Here is a 10,526-nt window from a genome sequence, read left to right as displayed (position 1 = left end):
GGGGCGTGTCGTCGACGTCAAAATCGCCATTTTTGAACTTTGCAAACCATTTCCGTGCTGTAGACTCGCCTATGACACCTTCTCCGTATACGTTGCAAATGTCCCGGGCTGCTTCAGCAGCTTTTTGGCCTCGATGAAAAGCGAAGAAGAGCAGGTGTCGAAAATGTTGATTTTTACCTCCTGGATATTCCATTTCTAAGCCTCAAAAGTAATAAAAAATTTAATTACTCAAAAAGACGATTAGCACAGTTTCTCAACTGCTTTTTTTTCAGTTTGTTCAATTCTCACGTCCTGTATCCTGAAATCATTGAAATCCACATTTGCAGCTTGTGAGTTCGTCTTTTTACATTTTTCAAATTATTCCTGAAACCTATCCTCGTGAAACTTTATTTTAGGTCTGTATTTCATACGATATAATCAAAGAATGCGAAACGTGATAGAGTATTTAGCATTTAATGTTACAAATACAGGGTGTGTCCTAATACCCGTATGTCCCGTAGATGGCAAATAGACCGGGGCAAACTGAATAGAAAACTTTACCATTTTGCAACATTCGCAGTAGTTTTCGAGAAATTAATTTTAATGTCTGAGGGCATCATCCAAAAGCGAGAGGTGGAGCGGCGCGCCGAAAAAAGTTGTCACGCAGCGAGCGGCAAGCTTTAGTATACACTCCCCGCTCGCCCCTCGCCCTGTGTCGTTCGCCGCTCGACGCTCGGCTCTCGCCCCTTGCCCCTCACCCCTCGTCCTTTACATGTGGTCGAGAGTTACCATGAAGCAATATGCATATAATTTTCTGATGTTCCTAGAAAATTAAAATTGAACAGAGCATTCTGATCGATACATAATTACAAGAAATTAATAAAATCATATTTTAAAGTATTGTTTATTGTGAATAGAATTTGAGTTTAATGAAAATGTAAACATTTTTTTGCTTGAAAGATTAAGTCTGGATGCGGCGTTATCACGTTCCGTCGTCGATATCGCTTCAATTGATGATCATTGCGCTTTCTTAATAATAGTTGCAAAACGAGCAAACAAATCGTTTTAAAACTTCGCAGATAACTTTTACATGTTTGAAAAACATGTAACTACAAAAACTATAATTTTTAGCATTAGTTTTTAATAGTTTTTGAATGTTTTATTATTTGTCTCAGTTCCCGTAAGACCCTATGTTAAAATAGCAATATAAAATAATTAGTAACTTGTAAACGAGCAAATAGAAAGAGTTTCATACTGCAACTCTCGTATAATTTCTAGATTTCTAAACTGTTGTTCTTGAAACATCCCAGTGAGAAATGATTCGTCGATCGACGTCGAAACGACATCGAATCGACATCGACACCGTCGAATTGACGTCGATTCGACATCATTTCGATGTCGATCGACGAATCATTTCTCACTGGGATATGGTCGAACGTTATCATGAAACAGTAATAACTCCACGTCTGTTGAGCTGGCATTATTAATTATTCGTTCTTGAAACCTGTACGGCGATTCTGTGACTTGCTATCGATGGTTTTCGATATCGTTAACCAACCTATGAAAGCTGTGTTTTTAACATCTTTGCTGTCGCTAGTTAATTTCGATACCGAAAAACATCGATAGCAAGTTACAGAATCCCGGTACTGGTAAAATCATTAATGCCGGAAAATACTGTTCTCAGATGGAGGAAATGCATCAGCAATTACGCTTTAAGCAACCTGCAATTATAATCATATTGCTTCATGATAACCACATGTAAAGGATGAGGGGTGAGGGGCAAGTAGCGAGAGCCGAACGTCGAGTAGCGAACGTCGCATGGCGAGGGACGAGCGGTGAGGGGCGAGCGGGGAGTGTATACTGGACCTTGCCGCTCGCTGCGTGACAACTTTTTTCGGCGCGCCGCTCCACCTCTTGCTATTGGATGATGCCCCACCGTTGCCTGCCGCCTTCTACGCTCTCATTCGCGTTCAGACATTAAAATTCAAAACTCAACGTTACGCCAAGCCCCGCCAAACGGCTCCCCCGATCGCGAACGTTATTGCAGCGACGAGAGCGTTTCGTTAGTTCTCCCACGTCGATCGTGCGATCGGTTTCGCGATCTGAAACTGGAGATCAGTTACTCCCCGCGTAGCGAGCAAAAATGTACAAAAGGCGGTTTTCTTATTCTCGCCGTAGTAAAGGCTGATTTATGATGGCCGTAAGTGTTAACTTATGCCAGAACCGGTAAAGTTCGATACTGGGATTTCAATGCTTTCGTTCATAATGGGTTTCTGAACGAAAGCATTGAAATCCCAGTATCGAACTTTACCGGTTCTGGCATAAGTTAACAGTTACGGCCATCATAAGTCAGCCTTAAGTCGTCGCCTAGCAAAGCGAGGAAACGCGTGTCGCGCGGCTCGGCGAAGCCGGGCATAAAGGCTGATTTATGATGGCCGTAACTGTTAACTTATGCCAGAACCGGTAAAGTTCGATACTGGGATTTCAATGCTTTCGTTCAGAAACCCATTATGAACGTAAGCATTGAAATCCCAGTATCGAACTTTACCGGTTCTGGCATAAGTTAACAGTTACAGCCATCATAAATCAGCCTTAAGGAAAACCGAGTTAAGATACAGGTAATCGTGCGAGTGCGTCCGCCTAACGAGCGCGAGTTACAGGACAACTGCCGAACGGTCATCGAGGTCGTGGACGACAAGATGCTCATCTTCGACCCGAAGGAGCACGAGACGCCCTTCTTCTTCCGCAACGTGCCGCAGAAGGGCAGGGACATGTTGAAGAGGCAGAACAAGCAGCTGCCGTTTATCTTCGACCAGGTGTTCGACCTGGCGTCCAGCAACGCCGACGTATTCGAGGGAAGCACCAAGAGTGTGATCAGCAGCCTCCTCGACGGCTACAACTGCTCCGTGTTCGCGTACGGTGCCACCGGCGCCGGCAAAACTCACACGATGCTGGGCAGCAGGGAGGACCTCGGCATCACGTACCGCACCATGGCGCAGCTGTTCGCCGAGATAGAGAACCATGCAGAGCCAGCACCGGAAGTTCAATCTGGGCGTGTCCTACCTGGAAATATACAACGAGAACGTGCAGAACCTGCTGCACAAGACCGACCCTCTGCATCTGAGGGAGGACGGTAGGGGCGGAGTGGTGGTCGCCGGTCTAGAGCCGATCGCCATCCAGAATGCTGAGGAGTTGCTCTCGCTGCTGGCGGAGGGTAACAAGAATCGCACTCAACATCCAACGGACGCCAATAAGGAGAGCAGCAGGAGCCACGCGATTTTCCAGGTATACATCATGATGACTAACAAGCTGGACGGTCAGGTGCAGCGGGTCAAGCTGTCCATGATCGACCTGGTGGGATCCGAGAGGGCCTCGGCTACCGGATGCAAGGGCGCGAGGTTTAAGGAGGGCGCAAACATCAACAAGTCCCTGCTGGCTCTCGGGAATTGCATTAACAATCTCGCGGACGGCATAAAGCACATCCCGTACCGTGATTCCAAACTCACGAGGCTGCTCAAGGACTCGCTCGGCGGCAACTGCCGTACCGTCATGATAGCCAATATCGCTCCAAGCAGCTTCGCCTACGAGGATACGTACAACACCCTGAGGTATGCGAATCGCGCAAAAAAGATCAAGTCGATCCCCAAGAAGAATGTGTCTTGCGAGACGCACGTTGCCGGCTACATCAAGATAGTGGACGAGCAGAAGAAGGAGATTGATGTGTTGAAGTCAAGACTCGCGGCCTTCGAGAATGGAGCGCTCCAGCCGGCCGAGTGCAAGCCGAGCCTCGCCATGCTGGAGACGTACAGGCTGGTGGAGTTGAACAATTCGATGCCAGCAATCGGCACGGCGATACCGGGGATGGACGACGAGGATGCCTTGAACTCCATCTTGAACGCGGGTGAAAGTAGCTGTGCGAAAAACCTCTCCAGGAAGCGCGTATTCGACAAGAACAGCGAAGGCGGCAGTACTTCCTCCAAGCAGACGAAGAAACTGGTGCACAAGGAGAACGAAGGCCTGTACAAATGAGTGCAAAAAGTACCGCCACTCTGAATAATCTGAAGAGCGACGCATCCAATGTTTTCTCACTTCCCTGGCACAATTCCGAGGAGAAATCACGGTCTCCTCTCAGTCTCTGTTCATGCGCGGCGCTTGAGAAAAAACGCAACAAGGAGAGACGCGGTCTAATAACAACCCATCCGTATTATGAGCCGACCGTTGGGAAAAAGTAGGTATTATTTGTATACAAACAATATTTGGTGCGGCCTAACAGTCAATTCGGTTGCTTGCGCACTGAGCGCACACCAACGCTTCTTTACACCCAATTTTTAACTTTGTCTTAAATACCTCTTTAGAGTATCTAATATACCCCTCTGTAACTGTAACTTAACTCATAGTTACATTAACAGTTAATTTATATATTTTTTTAAACCTCCACAGATTGCATCAGGCCTTGTATTTGCGCGTAAACCTTTATATCGACACTTAACAATTCAAATGCAGATTTGATATTTTTTAATAAGCCTTGAATCATCACTGGCGACAATAAGACTTACTTAACCTGTTTGGTATTTTTATTTTCTTTGCAAGAGAGTAACTGCAACGTAACGATGCCTTAACATGTACTCACTAGTGCGAGCAACCGAATTCGCTATAAATCCTGCCTGACTTTATGAGATATCGTTTCTATTTTCTAGATCCGTACCAGCTTCACCGTCTACGAGATTTCTACGGTAAGATTAGACAAAAATTTGGCACCTGGACACAAGATGGAGAAGATTGTGGCCTTACAGACATCGCGCTATACTTAGCATAGTCAATAGCATAATATTTAAGATCTCGTATCTGTCTCTCTTATTACTATATTGTCCCAGGGAAGTGAGAAAACATTGGATGCGTCGCTCTTCAGATTATTCAGAGTGGCGGTACTTTTTGCACTCATTTGTACAGGCCTCTGTTCGTTCTCCTTGTGCACCAGTTTCTTCGTCTGCTTGGAGGATGTACTGCCGCCTTCGCTGTTCTTGTCGAATACGCGCTTCCTGGAGAGGTTTTTCGCACAGCTACTTTCACCCGCGTTCAAGATGGAGTTCAAGGCATCCTCGTCGTCCATCCCCGGTATCGCCGTGCCGATCGCTGGCATCGAATTGTTCAACTCCACCAGCCTGTACGTCTCCAGCATGGCGAGGCTCGGCTTGCACTCGGCCGGCTGGAGCGCTCCATTCTCGAAGGCCGCGAGTCTTGACTTCAACACATCAATCTCCTTCTTCTGCTCGTCCACTATCTTGATGTAGCCGGCAACGTGCGTCTCGCAAGACACATTTTTCTTGGGGATCGACTTGATCTTTTTTGCGCGATTCGCGTACCTCAGGGTGTTGTACGTATCCTCGTAGGCGAAGCTGCTTGGAGCGATATTGGCTATCATGACAGTACGGCAGTTGCCGCCGAGCGAGTCCTTGAGCAGCCTCGTGAGTTTGGAATCACGGTACGGGATGTGCTTTATGCCGTCCGCGAGATTGTTAATGCAAGTCCCGAGAGCCAGCAGGGATTTGTTGATGTTGGACCCTTCCATAAACCTCACACCCTTGCCTCCGGTAGCCAAGGCCCCCTTGGATCCTGCCAGGTCGATCATGGACAGCTTTACCTGCTGTTAAAAAAAATCTTATTAAGTCTTATAGTAATAAGAGAGACAGATACGAGATCTTAAATATTATGCTATTGACTATGCTAAGTATAGCGCGATGTCTGTAAGGCCACAATCTCCTCCATCTTGTGCCAAATTTTTGTCTAATCTTATGGTTGTTCCAACGCTGGCGAACGGAAAAACGCGTGGGTGCTAACGCTATCATGGGTAGTACCGATCAATTGATTGATTTGCCACCGCCTCTCCGGAAAACGGTATCGAATCATTCTCCACCTGTGAGAGAAAGGACGACAAATGGAGGTAGCGGTTTTATGCTCGGGCAGTATTACCAAGAAGTAAAAAATTTTCAAGAGACACTTTGCTTAGGTAAAACAGAGTATGGTACTAGTCATATCATCTCAGAATAACATTATATGTATATTTTGCTTCCTCATAGAGGAAGCTTTGTTTTTAAAATATGTAGAGGTTTAGCTGTACAGTGTTGACATTACGAATATCCTGTTCAAGTAGTATACCATACAGTTCGCGTTTTTAAAAATGCTTCATTAACGACTTCGCGATTTTCGAATTTTTTTGTTTAGATTTTAGGACAAGTAAATGTTTTGAAACGTAATTAATTTTGGACCTTTGAATATGTAGATTTGGACATCTTAAAGTCTTTGACGAATAATGAAATTTAATTACCGGTTTTTCGTTCTATTGAAAATCCTCGGAAATTTAAACCCGCTTATTCACACGTTGCACTTGATACGCTTGCGTTTTTCAAGTCGTTGGATCCTCGCAATATAAAATTGTTCGATCCTACTTTACTGCATTTTTAATTTTTGATAAACGCGTTCTGTATTTTGCGACTAAATGGCAATCGTCGACGATCGATCTGCATGGGATTTCTATTTCCGTTCGGCTGCACGATTTGCATCGCCCTAATTAATCATTAAGCAATTGGTTGGAAAAAACATGTAAACTTTTTCCAACCGGAAATAATTGAAACTGGGCATTTATACGGACTCTGTAATAGACTGCCGGTTTTTTACATATATATTTTTAACTCATTACCGTTTTCGTGCTAGACTTTGATTGATGTTGTCTTTCTCCTATTGATCTTGGTGATGCAATCTCGAAGTGTCACCTGTGTACTGCGAGAAACATGAATAATGAGACGTTATTAATAGCAAGAAGGATGTGTGCATGTAAAGTAGGTTTTAGCGTTGTAAGACACATGAGAGGCTTTTATCGAACGTTAAGCGAAGTAAAAGCAATTTCTGCGGTAATAATGCTCGGCTTGGAGCCGGCCAGACGTTGCTTTTATTTGCGACATATTGTTATTGTGTAAGTTATATAGATATATTGTAGATATATAAATATGTAAACCTGCGTGCCTTGTACGCCGTAAAACGCGTTCATTATTTATTTACCAATGGATTATAATAAACTTTTTATATATCGCAAGTTGCATGTCGTTTTCCCTTATTACTATAAGACTTAAAATAAGATTTTTTTGTAACAGATGCGAGATTTTAAATATTATGCTATTGACTGCACGCGCTGAAGGAGGCAAAGTCAAGTATTCTAATAAAATGACTTTTTTCAATGTTATCTATGTACGTTCTTTGTAGCTTAATTCAAGAAAAGATATATATTATGTACATGTACGATATGCTCTTTCTTTCTCCCGGGAAAAAATTTTCGTATTCGCGGTATAATAACGATTCGATATTTTATTCAAGGTGAGTTCTGTGCTGAACAGGAACGTTCAGTCTTACGGCAAGATGTATATGTTTGATAACTGCAGCGAAACGTGTTGGAATTCCGATGCGGTAGGTAATCGAGTTTTCCCACGGATCAGCTTCGTATTTAGCGATATAATGTAATATTACGCGTGGCAGGGAAGTCCACATGGGTTCTCGTTACGTTCGAGGCGGAATGTGGTCTCTCGAGCTTCGAGGTGGAATTCCAGGGTGGATTCGCTGGGAAGAATTGCCGTATAGAGGCCGGTAATGATAAGAAGGAGCTGGCGTTTGTCGAAACTTTTTATCCGAAGAACAAGAACAACCCGCAGCCATTCAACTTGAAAAATCAGATCAGAGCCAAGGTCTTTAAATTTGTATTCAACGAAAGCTACGATTTCTTCGGCAGGATCATCATATATGATTTATCGTTGTACTCGTGATATCTCGTCTATTATCTTATAAATGGTATATTTCATCGGATTGCCAGTGTTGAATAAGAAAATTTCAGATTTCAATCGACCTCAGCTCCAATCGGTCAGGTGAGGTCGATTAAAATTTGAAACTTTTTCTTATCTTGTAGTTTTGTATATTATAAAATTTGTTGGTACATAAATTTGTAGGAGACGATTAGATTTATACAATTTTTGTAGAAAAATCTGTATCCTGATAAAACTTAGGATGTTACAACTTTTTGGCTTTGCCAGTTATAATACATTAAAGAGTTTTCTATAAGAGTTTGCATAGTTTTCGCAGTGAATTTCTTTAATTAGAATTTGCCAGCGATGGGTCGTCATGCAATTTCCTTACATTGATTAATTAATTACTGGCGTTAAATAATTCTTTATGTTTGTACATTTCATTCATTTAGTTATATAAATATATAAGTATTTACTCAGGCATACTTATACTAATTACTATACTTATTTTAATTAAAATAATTTGTTTTATATAAAATGATTTATTCGGTTTACGTACAGTTAAATACAATATATAAATCATGGCTGTTAAATGCACGATAAGAAATGATTACTTACAACAGTTAATAGAAACTATTTGTTTCGCAATTACCACGTGGTTATTCTCAGGTCTCGTTTTGGATCGGTTGAGCACTGACTGATCGAGCTGAGAAAAGAAGCGGATATCTTTTAATACCATTCGCATGCATTTACTGTATGGCTTGGTTACTTCGTCTAGTCTTACTTGCGCAGGTCAAAGGCTGAAATTTTATGTCGTCGACGGCAAAGCCCCCATTGCTGGCGCTCCCCTCGAGAACAAGCCGGTACGGAGTTCGCGCTTCAATCGCCACTTGCGCCGCTTCCATACCAGCCGCTTATCACTATTCAATCCTTTAGCTGTCAGTGACCATAACTGCAATAATTTAATGAAAAGTTGAGAACAAAGTGAACCGTATGTACTCCAGAACAAAAACTCCAGTGCATCTGATACTGAAATGAAAGCAAGGAAGTAAGAACAATTTGTTTTTCTGTTAAAGAGCTCGAGGAATGTAAAGTGACATTCTGAATGTTATGAAAAATATTATATTCGGCTTTATACGCAGCATTGGTACCGGTTGCTCCTGTTCGCCTTCACTTTGTCCTTCGGTCTCTTCGGCAGGCATTTTGATCACTCGCAGGGTGGTGGACTCCTCTACGCCGAAAGCGGCGAACCAAAAGGTGAAACATACGAACTCTTCGTCGGGCGAGGCGTTGACGACGGGCGATTGTAGTTGAACCTTCGTCAATTCTTTATTTGTCGTGAAGATGTCGAAGAATACGAAATCACCGGTCGCGCCAAAGGTTCTGTCCAACAATTGGGCCGGTCGGTGGGCCAGAAACGCACGCTGCCACATCACAGGGCGGTCGTTGTCGGAGACAGTTATGTTCTCCCATCCGCACAAATCCTTCTCGAAACTGCAGTCCTCTGCGCGAACGACTGCACTCGTTGGTTTCACTGTGTGCAGATGTAAATTTCACAAAAGTTTACAACATAAAATGAGAAGACTAGAGAATAGTATTACGCCCCAAAGGCAATAGATAGTTCAGAAGAAGAAGAAGAAGAAGAAAATATTCACCACTGCAATTTCCAGTGTAAAAGGAGATATCGTCAATTCCTATGCTACCACTGGCTCTGTTCGGGCCCCACGTGCCCTCGAACACGATATTGAAATTTGTGTTTTGATTGACATTAGTCTGAGCGTAGCTCCATGTCGGATCTTGATTGTTGTATAGTTGCCATATAGGTTTGGCTTTCGAACTGTCACCATCTGTTTGCACGTACAGTCGCAAGACGCCTAAAAAAATTAAGAACGTTCTCATTTTGTCGATAAATTGCATTCCATACCAACATACGTCTTGGAAAAAATCGATAACAATTTATCTTATCGCACTGAATTCCTAGATTCTCTCTTTTTCCTTATAAAATGTACATATTATATATATACATTATTATAAAATATAATGTTAGATACAAAGATAATATTATGTAGAACAATCTAAAATTAAGAAATTCTGCGATTAAAATCGCTAGATTTTGGTGGTATTACCCCTTAATTATAAATTGAGAAAAGTAAAGCAAAATTCGAAGCATACGATTCTATTAAATAGATTTTCGTTCACTTTTTTTGCAAAACTTTATCTACCTAAGCTGGGTCCTGATGTGGAATCGATGAAAGACTCGAACATAAAGTACCAGAACGTGATACAGAGCGATTCTTCAGAACCCTTCATCTCTCGGCTGACCAGCTGAGCGGTACCACCGGACGATCGCGGGCCACCTCGGAGACGCCCGAGCCCCAGAAAATATTCGTTGCGTCGATTAACCGTGTGCCCACTGCTGTACGGCTCCCTCTGATTCCTCGGGCCCAACACCTGAGTGAACACCCTTTCCAGGGTTGGGAAAGTTACTTTATAAAAGTAACTAGTTACAGTTACAGTTTTTTCGCTAACAATGTAACTAGTTACAGTTACAAGTTACCAATTCTGAAAAGTAACGCGTTACAGTTACAGTTACTCGAAAAGTAACGAATCGTTACTTTGCAGTTACTCCCTTGCAATAGAAATAAAAAAATATCGAATCTGCATCTGAATTGTAAAGCGGCGACCTTAGCGGAAAAAATTTCTATAAATAACTACAAAAAATTGACTTGAAATAGAAATTTGTAGAAATTTTTATATTTT

General features: G+C 42.6%; 2 protein-coding genes, 1 long non-coding RNA gene and 1 pseudogene across 3 annotated transcripts; 3 read left to right on the top strand and 1 right to left on the bottom strand.

The window, feature by feature from the left end:
- The first annotated feature begins 2,410 nt into the window (after positions 1-2,410).
- Positions 2,411-4,436, top strand: LOC105556354 (kinesin-like protein KIF18A). The gene is given in 3 exon segments (XM_012003436.1): positions 2,411-2,442; positions 2,570-3,002; positions 3,004-4,436. Coding segments are annotated over 3 exon segments (1,470 nt in total). The 3' UTR covers positions 4,009-4,436.
- A 102-nt stretch (positions 4,437-4,538) lies between these two features.
- On the top strand, positions 4,539-7,216 carry LOC105556349. Its single transcript, XR_001008547.1, has 2 exons — positions 4,539-4,789; positions 5,666-7,216. It is a non-coding gene; the product is annotated as an uncharacterized LOC105556349 (long non-coding RNA).
- A 3-nt stretch (positions 7,217-7,219) lies between these two features.
- On the top strand, positions 7,220-7,886 carry LOC105556353 (nuclear receptor 2C2-associated protein-like). Its single transcript, XM_012003435.1, has 3 exons — positions 7,220-7,225; positions 7,348-7,441; positions 7,507-7,886. Exons 1-3 carry the CDS (start codon positions 7,220-7,222, stop codon positions 7,788-7,790), a joined length of 384 nt encoding a protein of 127 aa, XP_011858825.1. The 3' UTR covers positions 7,791-7,886.
- A 545-nt stretch (positions 7,887-8,431) lies between these two features.
- Positions 8,432-10,252, bottom strand: LOC105556352 (annotated as a pseudogene).
- Between the last annotated feature and the right edge of the window lie 274 nt (positions 10,253-10,526).

This window comes from Vollenhovia emeryi, unplaced genomic scaffold (genome assembly GCF_000949405.1).
Source record: "Vollenhovia emeryi isolate VEMERY1.0 unplaced genomic scaffold, V.emery_V1.0 DF940079.1, whole genome shotgun sequence".
Classification (NCBI taxonomy): Eukaryota; Metazoa; Arthropoda; class Insecta; order Hymenoptera; family Formicidae; genus Vollenhovia; species Vollenhovia emeryi.
The sequence above is the reverse complement of the archived record's forward strand: the minus strand, read 5'-3'. Positions and strand labels throughout refer to the sequence as shown.